Genomic DNA, 20,518 nt, shown 5'->3' with positions numbered 1-20,518 from the left:
TTTCCGGCTGTTTGCGTGGAATTCTTTCTCTGCTTTCAGTTGTCTAGAATGGCTGTGGTATATCTGGGCTAGTCATCTCGAATCCCCTAGCACTCCTGTAAGGCAGATAGACTCTTGTAGTGCTTAATTCAGCTTCTGCTAAGGTGAATGTTTGAAATGGATGAAACGAAGCCATCACTAGCTCCAGAGAAGTTTATAGAACAAGCTAGTGTCTATCTTTCTGCAAAGATGTTAATGCTAACATCACTCAAAATTGGAAACACTACAAAACATTGTTAGTCAACAGAGTTTTTGGGGAGGTGAATTACTGTGTGAGGTGAAAGGATGTACATTATTTAATCAACAGTGTGCTTGAAAGGATAAGTTTTTTCTTAAAAGATAAATGGATTAAAGGCAGGAGGTATTGACTGCAAACTTGGAAGGGGCCAATAACATGACAAGAAAGGTTAAAATAACCTTTTGTATACATCATTGGGCAATAAATAAATCAATAAATTAATTTACAAATAAATAAAAAGCAACTGTCATGTTTCTACTCTAAAATTCCTTTTCTTCTGTACATATATCTCATATTAATTCAAGAGCTACAAGAAAAAGGGTATAATATGCAGTAGTGTCTCTCCGGTGGCAGGTAATCATCTGATCTTATTTAAACTTTTTGCATGAATAAAAATTCTATCACTCTATTGCCAGAATGATACAAATAAATGTATCTGTATTTATATATAATATATGAAATCTTCTCTATTGATTTGAGCTTCCAAATGGAATGGCGAAGGTTGATTCATTTGCCGTTTTCCAACTAGGATATTGAATTAGAACAAGTGGGTCAGCGTTTTTTTCTTCCCGTTAGCTTTTTATTTCTGATATTCATCATGGTCATATTGTTCAAACAATTTACCTGAAATGAAAGTGGCACCAAAATCAATATTTGTGATGCACAATTTTTGCAGCATAAACACTGTTGTTCTATTAACAAATTTGCACACAAGATGAAGTGGCCTATTTGTCAAGTTTCGTTCAATCTGGTTTAGGGAGAGACAAGTGAAATTGCCCAAGGAGGTTAAGTTAAGGGTGGGTTCCTTGGTGGTTTAATGGTTGAGTCATTTTTCAATGACATTTAACTTTGTAAGTGTAATTCATGGCTCTTTGGGGGTTTTATGGTACATATTGTTCAGGAAACTCCTTGACCTCCTTTTTTGTCCTTCGGGATATAAGTTGTTTTCAGTACCTTTTTTTGTCAAATCTACAGAGGGCCCAATACTAAATGAGCTCTAATGATCTGAGCTGCCAAGGGACTACAAGTTCTACGTCTAACGTACTTACTTGCTAAGGCGCGCGCTCCTTTTGTTTAAACACCAGAGAAGCTGCATTTATAAGTCCTTATTAAGTACTGTTGTAGACCCTTCTAAAGACTCGGGGCCAGAACCTTTGCAGCATACACCAGTGTAGTCCTGTTGCAGGTAATCATGTTATGCTAATTTTAACAGCTGAGGATCTGGCCCAAGATGATAACTCTAAAAGCATGTATTAAAATAGAACAAGATTTGAGTTCAAAGTAAAAACTCTCTTCATTTTAAACCGTGAAAGCTATTACTTACCCATATAATAGAACAAAGCAACTAAAAAGTATATTTGTCTAGAACAAAGGACAAAGGTGGTTAGCGTGTTATTCAATAAAACACGGGAGGTTGGGGGCCTTAGAGGTATTAATAGCTTATTCTGTGGAAATAAGTCTCAGCTGCACGAATACTGTAATTCAGGACAGAGGGAAGACAGTTAATTTAGGTAGCAGAAGGTGGTGTTTTTCATATGCTCAGCACTGCTTTCATTAGTACTTTGATTTGAGAAGGAAGATGATACATTTCTGACATGGAGAGTGCATTAGGACTCATCAGTATCTCCTAAAATTAGCTGTCCTGCCACATACAATGTTTTACACATGTTACCCTTTCAAATTTTCCATTAAAGTATCATCATCTAAAAAAAATAGAATAGACTAAATTTAGGAGAAAAAAGTAACCTTCATCCTAACAGTAAATTGACCTAAGTCTTTGTGTTCTTTATCTCTTTATTCAATCAGATTGTTTTATCATGGCTCTGCATCTATCGGGTTCAACAGGAATAGTATGAAAGACATATTCTAAACTTTGGACAGTTTCTAATTTTGGTAAGCACCAAGAAGGAGTAACAGTACAGGACAAGCATTGTGGATAATTTTAAGCAATTTATGGATTTATCAAATTTTATCTGAGCTGAACCACAAAACAGTCTTGGTTTACCTATAAATACAAAATTGTATTATAATATTTTCATGTCTAATTAAGCATTAAATCTTAAAAAAAAAAAAAAGAAAAAAGAAAAAACTATAGCTAGTGTCATCATTAAAATGAAAATCTTATGAGAAATTTTATAGTAATTTATTCCTGTACTACTGTAATCTGAATTAAAATCAAAACTAGTCTGCTAACTCATGTTATTGCATCTCTAAATGTGCCTTCCTCAATCCTCTCTATCTCATCTATGTACTTACTTTAAATGTTCTGCAACTGCATAAAATAATTTGAAAAGACTCTTATGTTTATAGAAAAGTTGAGATTTGAAAGATCAAGTATTGTTCACATAAGGTAGAGTGAAAATATCTCTGCCTTAATTTAGAAGGATCACTTTGGAAAAGATGAGAGATAAATCACTTTCATTATAAACTCAGATCTTCCTGGAGCTGCAAGAGAGAATGCCAGTCATTCTCTGTCCTTCTGTTATGAGTCATGAGATGAATTCATTTTATTTAGGACATGAATTTGACCTTGGCCCTCAATTCCACAGCAAAAGGCAGTTGGTAAAGCTCTGCGTTGGTATTTGCGGTAGAGCATAGTATACTTATACAAATTCATGATATAAGATAAAAATTTGGAAAACCATAATGTTTCTGATAGCGTTTATTTGAAAGACAGCTCATAACATTTCTTTATTTATCAGGATTGAAATAGCAACTGAAATTTCATTGGAAAAATTTTCCACTCTAACTATTTTCGCTTTCTTATTCTGTTGTTTCTGGATTGAGAAAAGATGAAATCTCTATCTGCATCTGTTTATTTCTTTAAGAGGAATTATCTGCTGGTTAGAATATGGGTTGAACTAACTAGGACTCTCAGTTTGACAGCTCAGCTACTAATGGACCACAACTCAAATGTTCAGAAGTGCCTGAATAATTTAGGAGTCTAAATGAAGCTCAAAGCCACTGATATTTTCACTTCTAGGTACTTAAAGTGGATACCATAATGTTATTCTCACAATGCTCTAGTGTTTCAATAGTAATAATAGCAGAATTGATGAGGATACTCCAAAGAAAAAGATCCTGTAAAAAGTGTGTTTTATTCAGTTATTTTTTTTTATATTGTTATTTAAATATAGTACATGAGTCATTGGAACGTCAACGTATTTCAGAAGAAATGTCCCCAGGTGAAGGCTGCTGTGTGGAACTTTTACTATGTATATTTAAGTGTTATTTTTAAGTCTTTGTGCTTCTTCACTACAGTATTCCTGCAGTAAGCTTTCATTGCTCAGTCACACCGTTTTATTTCGAGCTAATGTAAAACCCAAATTACTTTGCACTTTCCCATTCTCAGACCAGGTGTTAATATGACTTGAAGAACTACATCAATTTGCTTTATGACAGTGATAACAGACTTTTCAGAGCACGCATCTACATGTTTTCCGAACATCATATTGTGTGAACTGACCTTTGTCCACGTTGGTTTTGTTTTCTTCTGTAGTTGATTGCTTAGATCCAACGTGCTCCAACCACGGAGTCTGCGTGAATGGAGAATGTCTCTGCAGCCCAGGTTGGGGTGGAATAAACTGTGAGCTTCCCCGAGCCCAGTGTCCAGACCAGTGTAGCGGGCACGGTACCTACCTGTCTGACACAGGTCTTTGTAGCTGTGATCCCAACTGGATGGGCCCTGACTGCTCCGTTGGTAAGAAAAACATTTTTTTCCCAATTCTGCATTTTTTTCCCCGTTTTTCCCACTTTACCAATAATTTTATTAAAATCTTAATATCTATGGCAAGTTTGAAAAACAACTAAGTTAGGAAATTGTCTCTGGAATGTGTTTGGTCCTGTTTAGTTATGTTGGGAAGAAGTGTTGTATATTGCTGAGATGCTCTTTTTTGTGGCACTCTTAATTTGGGACTGTGAGCTGGGGGGGTGAGGGGGATGCAGATTAGGAGTCTGCATTTCGTTCTAATACTGACCCTCACTCGGACTGAAAAAAGTTAACTTAAGTGCTTCACATCTGTTTCCCAACTTTAAATGAAAACTTCCATAATTTATAAATATGTTTATAACATTTGAGGAATGGAAAACACTACAATGAAGTACGTTTTTGGGGTTTGCGTTGTTGTGCATCAAAATGCTACTCATTTATGAAAAACATCACAAACCAGAAAAATCTCTTTCCAAATAAAGGCTATTTTTCCCTTTTCAGTTGTTTATGGAATATTAAAAAATAATTTTAGAGAAAGAGACACCAAAAAGCAGGCACAAAAGCGTAGGCTAAAAAATGTCATCCTCTCCAAAGTTACAGTTGTAAAACTTGATTATCTTAACAGAAGGAGCTAAAGAGAAAAAAAAAAGCAGTTTTGACAAGGCAGCAAATGTTCTATTTGTGGGAAGAAACACCGGGAATTTGACATTTATATTGTAAGCTGAACCTTGAGACGGAGCTGTAGGCCATAAGCAAGTCTCTCAAAATAATATTTACAGTTTTCACACTTATTCAGTTATTTCTTAAGATTAATGGCTTAGCATACCCCACCAGTGAAATGAATCTGAAGATGTGGGGGTTTTCTGCTTCATGTGTCAGCAGCCAGAAAAAAATTCATGAATGAGAATCTCACTGTCACTTTCTTTGATGCTGCATGAGGCAAAAGACCCCTCTGTTTGCTTTTCTACAACTTCAGCTGGCAGATAGCAGTAAAAAAATTTTTGGAGTAAGACACCGGATAACTGATCACGTTAGTAATAGGATTCCAAAATCTCTCCCTTGAAAGTGTCTTTTACACGTCAGTCCTAGACTCTCAGTGACCCTGAATTGTCACCAGGCTTTGCTGAGTGAGTTTTAGGTGAGTTGCCATCTCGTTCTTTGCAAATCGATGTCTGTATCGAAATCTCCAGGGGTCCGTCGAGGTTTGAGTAACACAGAGCTGCGGCTCCCCTCCTGCACCGCTCACCGGCCTCGAGGAAGCCGCCTCAAACTTGTTTGCATCTGAATAGAGGGGACAGCTCTACAGCAGTCTGTCCAGCATATTCTTTTTTGAACAACTTTTTAATGTCATTTGGTTTGTTTTTAAGCAAAAGTGAAATTCTAGTTTTGCTCAGAATATGAATAGGCCAGTTTTGACAGCATATAGCCAAAGCGTACCTGTTCCCCTCACTTCTCCCTTCATGACCAGGCTGCTGCTGCCGCCCCACTGCCGCTGGCTTATAAGCTAGCTATAATCTTTATTCTTTTTTTTTTTTTTTTTTTCTCCTAGAAGTGTGCTCCGTAGACTGTGGCACTCACGGGGTGTGCATTGGCGGAGCATGTCGCTGTGAAGATGGGTGGACAGGAGTGGCGTGCGACCAGCGCGTGTGTCATCCCCGTTGTACGGAGCACGGAACTTGTAAAGATGGGAAATGTGAATGCAGAGAGGGCTGGAATGGGGAGCACTGCACCATTGGTAGGCAAACGACAGGCACCGAAACAGGCACATATTGCTTTCTTTTCATAAATCGTAGAAACATAGTTACTGTTGTGTATTGTAATAGGCTGTTCCCTTAAGGACCCTAGTGCTCTCAGATATTATCTCTACCTCAAAATGCGTTGGGTGAAATGCAGATGAGCTCCTGGAATCAGCTGAAATCACTGACAGCCTGATTTGTAGAGAAAGAAACCCAACAACAAATTCTACAGCAAATGAAGATTAGTGAGTAAAGATGTAACAAATGGGCCATCACGGCCTCGTCTGAGCCAAGATTTTCAAACTTAACTAAACATTCCTTTGTGTGAATGGCATCTTTTTTAATTTCCTGGTCTGATGCATCAGTGCTCTCCTGCTATTATACATCCCATCTGAAACACATCGCCACCATCACCACACAGAGCAGGGGTCAAGTTGTGGAGGAATAAGTGTTCCTGGTGTTACAGAAATAGCTGCCTAGCATTCTCCTGTGTTGTGCCGTGACAGTGGGCATGGTGTTTGCATATAGACGATCCCAGCATGGGAGGGCCCTGTCGGTAGTGCGGCATGCTGCTGTACCCTTTCCTAATAGCGTGCTGCTCAGTACAGCATCGGCGTCACGCAGAGCGCCGTGACTAACACGATTGCATCTCAGCTCTGATGTGTCAGCCTGGGAAGTTCAAAAAGGTTATGCTTACACAAAGCCAACGATGTTCTATCCTCTCAATTACCGTGCTGGAAAATTTATTCCAAAGAGGAATTAATTGTTTCTAAATGAAGTTCATTATTTTGTGTCTACAAGCAGTCAGGTAGCGTATTTGGATTATTTTGTGAAGTTACTGAAAACGAAGGGGAAAAAAAATGTTATTTTACCTATAATCAAAAATTTGAAATTCTGAGTGATCACTTCTCTTCTGAGAAGTCTGAGCAATATTATCTGGAACAAGAGTATCCAACTGCTGAGGCAATGTGAGATTCAGGCGAGTGTATTTTTCTCCAAAGAATTTTTGGAGAACTGTGAGGAATACCTTGAAAGAAACCTAGTGGGTCCAAATCAAAGGTCATATTGTTTTCATTATCTTAAAGTAGTAAATTTAACAAAGAAAAGGAGTAGGTCAATTGAGATTTTCATGGCAATCAGGGACCCTAATGGGACAGTCCTATTACAAGTGAATTGTTATTTTTTACTTAAAAGTCTGGTGAAATTCTTGCATCCTTCAAGCTGTTTTTCTTTTTCATTTCCCTCTGATTTCTCCCTGGATATACAAACCATTTCCAATGCACACACAAGTTGGAAACTAAAAGTATACCCTTACTGGAGAGAGAAAAAAAACCCCGAAACATATTTTTGGGGCATATCCTTTGATGTTGTGGTGCTGCATGCTTCCACCACACTTCACTAATATGATTTAAATCAAAGCTTTTATGACTGAACACTTTGTCACCAGCAGAGATGCAGAGTGTTTTTTCACAATTGCTTTCTGACTTCCATCATATCAACATATCTCTGCTAGAATAATCCAGGCATTTTGTTTTCATATTAAGTACTTCCCAGACCTTTACAAAATGCCTAGTATATATTTTTTTGCCTTAAATTATGTAATAATTGCTTATTTTAAAAGTTGCTGCTTTGCGCAAAATTTGTTTTGCTTTATAATCTTTTAGTAATATGTTTAGAGGTAATTAGTGTATTTAAAGCCTTCATTACTGTGCACACAAAAAGATCTCTGAAGTGAGATTTTTAGTCTAATTTTCAGAGCTGTGAAATAAATATTTTCCCTATTATTGATGTATATAATCAGTTCTTCTTTTCAGAGAAAGGGAGATACTGCTGAAGTTATTAGAATATGCATAAGGGGTTTTTTTGTTTGGTATGTCTTAGAAAGCTTTCCTTGAAACTTCATGTGGGTCTGGCTGTGGCAAAGATGACACTAGACCAAAAAATTTGTTTGCCCTCCTAGTTGTGGTATATTAAACTTGTGCAGTCATAGGTTGTGCCTGTTGTATGTAGACAGGTACATATTCTTATGGCAGGCTTGTACTAGTAAAAATTTCCGTATGTTCGTAACAGAAATGGAATTCAGTTCAGAGGAACAGCTCAGCTTGATCCCACTGGTTCGTGTTTCGTGGGGCTGAAACACAGCTTGGAGGATAAGGGTGCTAAAACTAATTTTTGTCCGTATTTGTACAAAAAATGGTAGAAGTTACCACTGGAAAATTTGTCCTTAGAGTGGATTGATACTTTGAAACAGGGATGAGTTGCTCAAGATGTTTGAAACGTTAGTGTGAAGAACTAAAGTATATTTGAATTTTATGGAAACTCATTTTAATTTAGAGTACTCGCTTTATGGTTCTGCTTTCAACTGAAATGCTGACAGACCATTTAATGTCAGAATTACTCACTGAGGAGGGTCCGCCTAAAAAAGGTAATATTCAGGAAAGAAAATTTCATATATTCAAACCTTGATTTTTAATTAATTTTTTTTTTTTTTTTTTTTTTTTTTTTTAAATCAAAGCCATTGTTTTAGTCCTGTTTGGAAGGTACCTGGCAAACTGCACAGTCTGTTTGTCCCAAGGCTAAAGCCAGGCCAGGCCAGACCAGAGTAAAACAGCACACGAGCAGAGGTTGAATCTCTCCCTTCCCTGTACATAGTTTGAATTTTTGAATATCCATATTAGGTCTTCAGGAGCAAGGAACGGCCAGGCTTACCTCATGAGATGTCGGAGAATTTCTCCGTATGGACTTCAAGCAGAAAAATGTGAATCCCATAGGAGAGATTATTTACTATGCTTTTCCATTTACTGCTACACCTAGCTTGAAGTCTCTTGAACAAAAACTTGCTTTGATTCCAGACACTTTAGGCCAAGCCCACTTAGAACAAATTGATCTGATTTGTGAGGAAAAAGTCCAGGTTTCTGTACACAAAGCAAAACACATTTGCTTATGTTTGTGTTTCTTTACCTGTTTCATGTGCTATATTCACGTGGCAGTGGGAAAGAAATCATGATAACCTGCAGGTATACAAGTTCATATTTTATTCTATTTAATAACAAATCAGGCCTTTATAGACAGTCGACAGAATGCACACTCTTTGGCCTTTTGATGTTGAGAATCTAAGCTCAAAAAATTGAACAAAAATGCAGTTTCTCTCTGCATTACCTGCATTTTAAGAAAACACTCTGAAAAGTCTCTCGGAACACCACTATTATTAGCTCAGTGTTAAGAAGCTGTTTGTGCAAAGCAGCTTTTACCTATCTGCAGCAATGGAATTAGGTATAAAAATCAGTGAGTGCAAATTCCAAGTTACACCGTTTTTGATAAATAACGTATAAATGAAAGGAGCGGTGTCTGGTCTTGCTCAAATGCTGTACGTAGCAGAGCAAAACTCTGCACCAGGCACTGCGTTTCGCTTTGCTACTTCAGGCAAGAAGAAAATTTGCTTACTGGAGTGATGATAAAGAAAATGAATTTTTTCCCAGTGCAAAAATAGACCTGTCAGGATATGTTTATTAAGTGATTACTATTCATTGATTGCAATTATGGAGGAAGTTATAACTAAATAATAGAGGGTAATCTAGATGAGGAAAAAAATATTGGAAAACTAATAACAAAGCAAAAGACTTGGGTATAGGAGTTGCTAAATCTTGAACCAATTTCACGCCAGACTGTTAAGATGGAGGATTTGGCTTTTCCTTGAATCATCTGAGTGTTGTTAGAGTGTGCTGTTATAAGACAGACCCATTACTTTCACTAAAAATAATATTCAGATGTTGAAAACTGTTGATTTTAAACCATTGTGGACGGTGTTCTCACATAACCTATCAGGACTGTGTACGAAGAACAGTGTGATATCTGTAATTCGTATCCCTGCAGGATGAAATACAACTGTTATTAAGTCATTGGTAAAAATCTCACAGAGACCCGTGAAATCAGGATTTAATCTTTAATATTTATAAGTAAAATTTAGAAGTCTGCAAACATTTTGTATCTTGTAAGGTAAGCTCTCACCGGAAGGTTTTCTTTGTGGCAGCCTGTCATATTCCCAAAGCCTTGCTCTTGTCTGGTCACGTCCTACCTTAGGTGTAGGCTAAGCACTCCTGCTTTGAGACAGGAAGTGGCAAAACATTGTAGTAAAGGATGTTTGATACTACAGATACTCTGCTGCAGATTACAATCAAGACAATTCTTATCTTCTTTGCTCCTTTTTTTTTTTTCCCCAATGCAAATGAGCTGTACCCCCTTTGACAGCCATGGAGCTGAACCTCCAACTCTACCCGCTAGGCAGAACAGAGCCAGGGATGATGTGTGCATCTCTGCAGGCTCTCCCTGCCCTTGGGACCACTTCCCAGAGTCTAACTCTGCTCCCTTTCCTCCACTGGGTCCTTGGCCTCTGCTGAAAATGTCAAATGGTAGGACATGTTCCTTAGTAAATAATGGATTTGGAAATCTGTATTAGCTCTATACCTTATCTTCTGTGTTTTCAGGGGCTTGAATAAAGAAGAAAGGTTTGAAAGAACCACAATCCTGTCACCTACATGGTGGGCAATAAGCTAAAATTTTCAGATATCTAAAAATGTGCAGGAAAAAGAGAGGGCTCTCTGTGTCTGGGGTGATTAAGATATGAAATTTAAGTTACAGTACGGGAGATTTGGGTAAGGTGTTAGGAAAAACCTTGTAACAGTAAATGAAAAACTGAAGTAGGTTGAGGAAGTTGTGGAATCCTCATCAATGGAGCTTTTAACAACAATTTAGACAAATGTCTATTGGGAATAGCAGAGAGGTAATTCATCCTGCCATGGGGCAGAAAGCTGACTGGAAAATCTTTGAACTATATGAGCTGTCCTCCAGTCTGACTTTAAATGGGCTGAAAAGGAAGCATTCCTTCTAAGTATTATTTTATAATGGCCTATGTTAAGATTTGTACTGTCATCCCCTTTAAGAATCTAATGCCACTCTTAGAAGTAGAATTGATCACTTATTCAACCAAGGAGACTAATCTGTGTGTTCTGTATTTGCAGAACAATGGGTTGTCAATGTATATATTGAGCTGCTCTGAAACATCCAAACAAAGAGTAAATATTACACCCAGTAGGTAAATACTTCAAATCCTCTCCCTTTGAAGTAGCAAGACTCACCCAACTGAACACGAGATGGATAGTATGCCACCTCTGTTTTTACTAAAAAAAAAAAAAAAAAAAAAAAAAGTTTACTAAAAATTGTGTTTCCCTGAGTGTTTTGCGATGACTACGCCCTTTCCAGCTTTTACACATGTTTATATTTTATATTATAGACTGGAAGGAACACCACATCTAAAGTGTAAAGATTTAGATTTTAACCTTATTATGAAGTCAATAATCGATAGAAACATTAATAATGCAGCATTGTTTTATCTTTGGCTACAGCAGGATATTTTTGTCCCATGATAATGCTCTTTGTCAAAGATTTTTTCTTCTACTACTGATTCTTCTTGTTGTAATTACAACAGTAATGATTCAAAGATGAGGCAATTTTCAAGAGAGATGGAAAGTGTGTGGGAGGAGACAGTGGAAAGCCGTCGTATCTGACAAAGAGCAATTTAGAAGGAGCTAGATATATTAGACTTCTCCAATGCACTTCTAACTTAAAATTAAGCTGTAACAGTCTATAACTTATCAAGGCATACAAAAACCTCTAACGACGATGATAGAAATTTAGATTGCATGCTCTATAGAGGGAGGAACACATTTTTTCATTTTATGTGGAAAAATGCATGGAATATTTGGGGGTCACGACCACTTTTCATTACTGATGATATAGAAATATGTTGGTAGTATATATGATGACATGACCAAAAATGTTAGAGCCATTGGCTGTTTCTGTATCTGCAGAGTCAGGTTCAACACCTGTATAATACAGTCATCCTATTGTCTTTACACCTGGTAGCAGGTTTCTTGATAAGCACATCTGTGATGCAGTCTGTTAGGTACATGGTGTCAAGCTTTTGTTTGGAGTGTGATAGGGTGGTTTCCCCCACCATGCGTCTCTTCAGCAAAACAGGAGAGTAGCAGATACCTCATGAATTAATTGGAGAGATTGTCGATGATTTCTGTCATTCTCTGCATGTAATTTACATTTTCATTTTCATCGTGCAAGCACAGAGAAACTCGTAAGGTAGAAGCTTTCCTTATAAAGTGACATTTTGGTCAGGTGTTTTATATTATTTATGTTACGTTTTAATAACCAAAACCAAGGAAATGTACTAGTCAATTAGACCAGCGGTCATCTAGTCCAATGTCTCCATATTTCAGTAAAGATGCAAGTTCGCAGTAAATAACCAATTAGAAATTTCTTCCTTGAAATAGAATGCTTTTTATCTTAGAATTGTGGAATCATTTAGGTTGGAAAGGACCTTTAAGATCATTATTGAGTCCAACCGTAAACCTAACACTTCCAAGGCCACCACTGAACCGTGTCCCTATGCGCCATGTCTACACATCTTTTAAATACCTCCAGGGATGGTGACTCAACCACTTGCCTGGGCAGCCTGTTCCAGTGCTTGACAACCCTTGAGGCAGTTGCTTGTCATCCTGTCGCTTGCTGCTTGGGAGACCAACACCCACCTGGGTACAACCGCCTTTCAGGTAGCTGTACGGGGCAATCAGGTCTCCCCTCAGTCTCCTTTTCTCCAGACTAAACAACCCCAGTTCCCTCAGCTGCTCCTCATCAGACTTGTGCCCCAGACTCTTCACCACTTTGTTGCCCTTCTCTGGATACGCTCCAGCACTTCAATGTCCTTGTTGTGAGGGGCCCAAAACTGAACACAGTACTTGAGGTACGGTCCCACCAGTGCCGAGTACAGGGGGACGATCACCGCCCTACTCCTGCTGGCCGCACTATTTCTGATACAAGCCAGGAGGCTGTTGGCCTTCTTGGCCACCTGGGCACACAGCTGGTTCACATTCAGCTGGCTGTTGACCAACAGCCCCAGGTCCTTTTCCACCGGGGAGTTTTCCAGCCACTCTGCCCCAAGCCAACCTTTTCCAGCTACGTTTGTGATTGGGGTGCTTTGTTGGTTTTGTAAATATGTCACCTTTTATTTCACCTCCAAAACTTCTGAATAAAATCTCTTGGCTGTAAAGTCCCCGGATTAGACACTGTGTAAATAGCTCTTGTTTTGAATCTCATGCTAATTTTTGTTTTTGATTTGTAACTTGGTAAATTCCTATCCCAGTAACTAAAATTTATTTTACTACTTTCTGTATCAGGGATGAGTAGTAAACTTTCTGAACAATTTCTGTAGCAGTAAGGAACCCAGAACTGCCATATGCGTCCTCTTACTTTATCGTAGCTGAGCAAGATAGCTGATTATATATATCTGGAAGGAAATATTCTATGTAGAGATTTGTACGTAGTGAGAGTGGTTTGACTTTCAGGGACTTTAGAAACAGAATTCCTTTTCATCTGCAGAATTTACACGGGGCAGCTGGGGATCTTTTTTGGCTAAAAGGCAAGCTTATTCATGAGGAAGAACTTTCCTGTTTGCACTCTTTGCTGAGAGCTTCCTGTAAATGACTGAAATATGTCACAGCGCGGTGTCAGAACACTTGAGTGGCTTTTTTCTTTGTATATAGGATATTTGCAGAACATGACCTTACTTCTTCCCTTTCTAGCCCAAAAAATTTAATGAGTGTGTTTTCAGAAAAGCTTCCTGCATTTTGTCTGGTACTTCAAAGATGCACCCAGCAGAAACTAGTGAATAGTTTTCCAAACTAAAATCACATTTCTTTTTTTCTCCTTTCGGAGGGGCTTCTACATGAGTTATATTGATTTTCGGGCCAATTCTTGAACTCTTAAAAGACCACAAAAAGAGGGGGAGGGCAATCAATCAGGCAGGCAGCTGATCTAACTTTTGAAAGGGCAAAGCTGATTTTGCTGTTCATAGGAGTATTCCCAGCGTCAGGCAATCTTATCTTCTTCCACAGATAATGTTCCTGTGTTATTTTGTACCCTGTGGTGTCAAGCACAGCTTCAGCAAGTGAGTGAATTACATGGTGGTGCTGGATACAAAACAACCAACAAAGACATGGGAATGCTTGCGAGAGGTCAGAGACATAGACTGTACTGAGATAGCAAGGTGGTACCAGATCTTGAGAGATATATGTATATACATTTATATAATATTTATACTTACTAAGAAACAAATATGAGAGAGAACAATATCTGCCCATCCTTTTGAGGCCTGCTGCTAGTGTTCTCGTTCAAGATATCTTTTCCTTAATCATTTGCATTCTTGCTTATACATTCTCAAGGTATAATTCTTGTATCTTTAATATCAGTTTCACATAATCTTTCACGCTTGAAGATGCAAATGAAGCCAAATGTGTTTTGCCTGACTGCTGCAAACTCTATGGAATAACAATTCAGACACCTTTGCAGCTTCTTGTCAATTTAGTATCAAATTAAGAGTAGGATGCATTAGAAGGTAGAGGCTTGTCTTCCTGAGATATTTGATGCTTTTGAAATTTTCTACTTAATATTTTCTTAGTTTAATGTTGTATTAAAAATATTAATGTCAGAAAGAAAAAGGAAAAAATGGTCTCTGTAGCATCTCTGAAGTGTCAGTTCAGGATTTTGCTGTGTGATCTATTTAGGGCTTTGGGGAAAAAATGAAACTATTGAAAGCTTTCTCTTTAAATTGTCAGTTATGTCTCCTGCAGTAACTACTCACTGAGGATGAAATACACACCGATGTTGAATATTGATACATCCTTCTTTCACTAGAAGCCCTTAGACAATTTTTTTAAAAGATCTTGAGGATTGAATATGGGGACTTGTTCAGGGTACCAGTTATGAGGTATCGTGAGCCATTCTTATTGAACAAAGTTTTTACACAATTTGTGTTATTTGCCACTTTTCTCTCATTCTTTCTTTCCATCCCTATCCTGACCTGCTTATGAAATGCTTTTTAGGATAACCTCGCTTCTGCAGATTATTCCTGTAGCCTATTTCATTTTAAATATAGTTTTTCTATACATAGAAAAAGAAGGAAAGTTTTCTGTCCAACAGAAATCATCATATAATGTGGGATATCTTGTTTGCCCAAAGAAATTGCAAATGTCATTTAGGTAACTGGAATGTAAGAACTAAATACAAACCCGGGTGTTCTTGAAGGTGTTCAGGTCTGAGGTTATGGTCCATGTTCATCTCTGTACGTTGAAAGTGCAGATAGTTGGAGTAATATCGGGGTCATTATTCCCTGATTTATAGCTGCTGTGAAAATTGTGACTAAGTGTGTAGATTTCTACAATTTCCAGCACATACTTCTGTAGTGCTTTCAGTGATATTGTAGTATTGATTGACATATAACCGTCCATCTCATTCTGTCAGTTGTATTCAAACCACATCCATGCTGGGATAGACAGAGACAAAGCAACGCTGGTGTCTCGTTAATCTGTCAGCAGTTCACAGTCATGGTACTACAAGCCGAAGGAAAAGCAGGACACGAGAAATTAGGGTTACTGTATTTGTGCTCATTCTCTCTTCATTCAATAACAGGATTAGAACAGAAAGGATTCATGGCCCAGCCGGTCCTTGAAGATTTTCAAATCTGAGAGCTGATCCTTAGCACTGGGCACTATGCACTGAACTTAAATATTGCACTCCAAACAAGTACCTCTCGTAAACAGTTAAGCAGTTTTCATGAAAAAGTAATAACTTTTGCTTCCACAATGACTTCAGTGTGACATGGATCATAACATCACCCCTAATGAAAACTTAGGCAGAGGAGACATGGCTGTCTGCTGATCCATGTAAAGCTTTTCTCCCTCTCATTCTACTAAACTTGAAGTTACTTCTACTCCTGCTTTTCTGTAATCTGCCAGTTCTATGGCCCGTGACCAATGTCGAACATCTGGGATTCGTTGCCTTTCATTGTGCTGTCTCATTGGTTATTGGGACCATGCAGCGAGCCCCAGATGTTCAAGCGTAAAACAGTTTCTGCATTCCCTCAAACACGGTTTGCAGAATGGCACCTAAGGTCTACCCCCCTCATTTGTATTTTCTCTGCTGCGCGATGCCTTTTAAAAAGCTGTGGGTTTCCTGCATTCTGTAAATAGGGAGCCATAATATTGACAAACTGCCAATCAATGTCAGGGTTTATTGCTTTTTCCTAATCCCATTGTATTTTTAGTTTCTATTCGCACTTTTTAACTGTCCAGCTCAGAGTAGGTTGATCAACTTGGCAACAAGAGACTGTGACTTGCTTTGAAGATGCTGTAAAATAAGATACCATACAAAATAGCTGCAAGGAAAGGTTTAAGTATTTCTTCTTAAATGTTCTGGAGTGGTTAGGGTAGACTGAACTACATGAGCTGATAGTTAATCTTTCATAAAAAGTATATACACTTTAACATTTTAGTATATTTTTACAGAAACCCATATAAAGTAAAGATGAATCTCTTCTGTATTCATTCCAGTTAGTTCTAAAATTGCAGATGAGTTGGTTTTTTAGGTAGATGTTGAAAGAGTACAGTTATTCATGTGTGACAAATGAGTAAGATTCATATTGCATCTAGACCACATATGTTTTCATTTGCGTTCAAAGAGTCAGTTTTTCAGAGCATTGAACAACTGTGCTAAAGGACCACAGTGCATCAAGATGCAGTCCCTATTCTGAAGAGAAATAGTAGTGATAATACCTTTGTTATCAAAGAAATAATTATAATGGTGTAATGATGATTAAAACCCATTCTTTTTAATTAAAAACTAAATCAGTTTGTAGTGAAAAATATTACTAGGTTGTGATTTTAGGCTAGAAACAATACTGAGAAGACAATTATCCAAAAGAACAAATTAACAACAACAACAAAAAAAAAATCAGTTTAGGAATAACATGTTTACCTAGAACATGGTGATTTATTGATCTTAAAAGTAGTACTGCTTCAAACACTGTGATTTTCCAGTTGTTAGGAATCAAGAGGGATTGCTGAGCTTCTTGTGAATGAGTTCCTTAAGAATAGCACTGAAGTTATTTTTGTAAATTCAGCATGCACAAACACAAAACGCTAAATGTCCCAGAAGATGCTGATTCTCCTAAACCCAGAGACACATTAGTACAGATGAGAGAACTGAGGTATTGTTTTAACCACTGGGAATACGAGGGAGTAGAACTCAGTGTTGCCATCCACTTTTCAGCACATTTTAAATATAAATTGATCTGACTCCTTTGCTTTCCATTTAATAAAGCAAGGCAAAATGTGTATATGCTGGGTTACAGATCACTTCTCTCTGAAATTAATAGAGGAATTAGCATTATAGCATACAGTTTTACAATGGAAGAGGGTGTGCCCAGAATTAAGCAGTTATAGAAAAAGAAGTTGGGTGTCTCTCTGTCTTTCCTATTTTCTTTTATTTTTAAATTGCAGACTCACTTGCATTTGAACAAGAAAAGTATTACTGAAAGCAGGAAGCCACGGATCATTATTTACTGCTGAAAAGTAAAAGCACAATATGAATTTGTTAAAATGTTAACGGATTCTGATTAATTCTACTTTTTTTTTGTTCAGAGTAATTTGATAACAGTAGAGGAAAAATAATGGCAATGTGCCTTTTCTTGTTTCAAAAAAACCTGAAAAGATGTTTTAGACTTAAGACAAAATCACTGCACAGGAGTTTGTTAGGAATATGAAATGAAGGTTGACATTGCTCACCATGCAGCATTGTTAATAGACAGTTGAACTGGGAGGGTGGAGGGGGGGAGTATAGTGACATAGATTTTTAGATCCAATTCATCTTTTTGTTGGCTTCTTTGGAAACTAGGGGTAAAATTGCTTTTCGTTACTGCCTCCCTTGGATCGTTATTAATTGATTTTTTATCATGAAGCCAATCCATATATATCTTCATTGTGTCCTGTGAATGTTTGAACCTTTTTTTTTTTTTTCTTTTTTCCCCAAAATAAGTCAGAAATATTGATTTAGAATGGAGAAAGCCTTCCATATTTAGAGAACGGGTTATTAGAGTCAAGGTCACTTTGTTTGTGAAGGCTGAGAGGGCAACAGTTGCTTGAAGGAAATCCCAGGTGAATGTTAGACTATAGAAAATGTTAAGTTTGTCTAAATAGGTCTGTGCTCACTGTTTCTGCATTACTCCTCTACGGAGACGGTAATGAAGCAGAAGCCTAAACAATGTATATACCCTGTTACTATTGTATATGTAGCTAGAAGGCTGAAGGGGAAATGAAAAAAATCTATATAGATTCCTTGAGCATTAGCTTGCACGTGCAGCTTTTCTTAATTCAAATCCAGAGGGGCCTGTAGAGGTTATCAGTTTTATGATTTTTCATTGGAATCTTTTGTTATATGTTCTATAACAATTTTGATTGCTTATTTGCTGAAGAAAAAAAGTTAATCAAAATTGCTCGCCCCCCCCCCCCTTAATTTCAAATGATAGTTCATATACTTTATCAAAAGACTTAATTATATATGAAATATCACTCAGCAAGATTTGTGGATACACTGATGTGTCTCCTGAAAATTTTAATATTTTTATACCACATGAAATTTTGTTAAAAGGAAGATGGTGCTTATTAAACCCCAATGCTTTCCCCATCCCTGTTAATCTTTCAGCCTTTCATACACAGAAAATTCAGTAAGTCTATCTTCTTTGACCAGCATTTGTATTTCTAGTTACCATGAAATTCCTAAAATCCTTATTACCTAATTTAGGTGTTACTGCATGGAAAGTTTTACATGAGATGCTTTGTAGAGGGAAATATTTATTCAGCAGAACTGGGATAATTCAATGTATTTGCCTTCCATTTAAGTCTGGGTGTGTTTATTCAACCTTTATAGTTATAGTTTCTCCTACTATTCTGAGGATTTTTGTCAGCATTTCTGAAATAAAACAGTGTATTTTAAAAAATTTCTAGCAAGCTGTATATAATGTATCTGATTTCTTAAGGTGAATGTTCCTATCAACATTAAATGGGCGCTTTCTTACAAGTTACTTGCAGAATATGCCCCTAGACCTTAATTATTTTTTTTATTTTCTGTATTTTATTGCTTGAGATAAAGATGTTATAAAATGTGAGGAGCGTTGTCATTCAAATGTGAACAAATGACAGTGAAGTGAAAAGGTGTCTGGTTTTTTCAGCATTGCTTCTATTTTTTAATTTCTTTTTGTCCTATGACTAAAAATTACAGGTTTATTAAAGATAAACTTTCACAGGGCTGCTGCTACTACTGATCCCTTAACTGAATTAGGTAACTTCGTTCCAGCTTAGGAAATAATTAAAATTAGTAAGTTGTTTCATTCAGAATGAGCAGCAGATATGCATGCTGGAAAACACACTTAAATGTCTTCAGTTTTACTGCTTTGTGCCTTGAGGAGAAAGGTGATGTCGTTAACTGCAGGACAGTTTTTCCAGTGAGTGATAGTTCAGAAGGATTTTTCCAAAAACTTCCTAACCACTTACAGAAGTTATTACCATGAATTGGATATGCACTACGCCCAATTAAACATGTTCCCCCCTACGTATTTACTCTGAAACCTAAAGCCGTTCCAAAGTTCACTTAGCTTGATTAAGACCCACAGAGATCTCATAAACTCCGTGGAGTCAAACTGCATCAATCCTCAGGCGAGAGACCTTCAGCTCCTGGTTGGACGTTCCAAGGTGTTCCCTCATTAGCGTCTCACGGAACGTGGAGGGGAGCGTTACGGCAATCCTCTGCAGCTTCACTTCTCACTTTCTGCTCTGAACCGGTGAAATATTGCTGATATATACTGCTTGGTCTCACAGCTTTGAACAAATTGGTATTGTCTGAAAGAACGACTAATTAATTTTCCTTAGAATGTGGTAACAGTTCAAGTATGTATAAGAAATGAAAGATGATACCGTACCCCATTGGAATTATGGGAAACAGGCAGAGCACGGTAACCCAAGTTATAATTTTGTTTGAACACCAAGGGTAAATAATGTTAGTCTTCAGAGGAATCTTGTGGTCTGGGAATTTCCCCTTGAACTTTTCTAAGATAATTAATAACCTGGATAGAAAACAGAAAAGTAAAATTTCTTTGCCATCCCTTTGATATGTTTAGAGATACTATTAGCTACTCCTGCTGTATTTTCAGTGTTGCATAGAAAGAGCAAATTGCACAAAACTGTAGCAAATTCTCCTTTAGATGTCCCATGCACAGATCTTAGATTTTTTTTGTTTGTTTTTGGTTTGGTTTGGGTTTTGCTTTGTGATTGGAAATTCCTTCTGACTGGTCTTTGTTTCTAGAATGTTAAGTCTGCTTTTCACTGTTTGGTTTTGGTTTTGTTTGTTTTTTTTTTTAACTAAAGCAAATATCCTGACAATACATAGTTGCACACCTTCTTGTCTGACATGAATCAGTGAATAAAGTATATTAATCCAGTGTATTGATCATAGAACCCTATTGCAGCCGAGGTGGAGCAACTTGTAGATTTCTTGGCTGCTCTCTGTCCCGGTTAGATATTGTGTTTCTGTTCCCGAGAGAAGTGCTCCCAGCAGACAGTCCCAGTGTAACTGATAACCACCTGCCCGCCCCAGCATGGCTTAAAAACTTGCATCAAAACTAGATGCAAGGCAACCAAGTCAAAAGCCTAGTTGGTGCGTCTGATGGCTTCAGCAGAGAAATGGAGAAGTAGTGCTCTGTCTATACGTGGCAAGACTGAAGTATTTGGCCCAGAAAATTGAGGTCCCCTCTAGAGAGGCTAGGGGAGGAGCAGAGCTAGCAGCTGCCTGATAGGAACTATTTGTAATATAAAGCAAGCAGAGCTTAAAGAGTTCTTCCTC

General features: G+C 37.5%; 1 protein-coding gene across 8 annotated transcripts in view; it reads left to right on the top strand.

Annotated features, from left to right (window-relative positions):
* TENM2 (teneurin transmembrane protein 2) overlaps window positions 1-20,518 on the top strand; it is a 619,020-nt gene that overhangs the window by 533,158 nt on the left and 65,344 nt on the right. For all 8 annotated transcript variants that reach the window (XM_075766471.1, XM_075766468.1, XM_075766467.1 and 5 more), the window contains 2 exons: window positions 3,777-3,977; window positions 5,536-5,721. In XM_075766471.1, coding sequence (XP_075622586.1) covers window positions 3,777-3,977; window positions 5,536-5,721 — 387 coding nt within the window. The remainder of the gene's footprint in view (window positions 1-3,776; window positions 3,978-5,535; window positions 5,722-20,518) is intronic.

The sequence above is a fragment of the Balearica regulorum genome, chromosome 14, assembly GCF_011004875.1.
Source record: "Balearica regulorum gibbericeps isolate bBalReg1 chromosome 14, bBalReg1.pri, whole genome shotgun sequence".
NCBI classification, from domain to species: Eukaryota; Metazoa; Chordata; class Aves; order Gruiformes; family Gruidae; genus Balearica; species Balearica regulorum.
The sequence above is the reverse complement of the archived record's forward strand: the minus strand, read 5'-3'. Positions and strand labels throughout refer to the sequence as shown.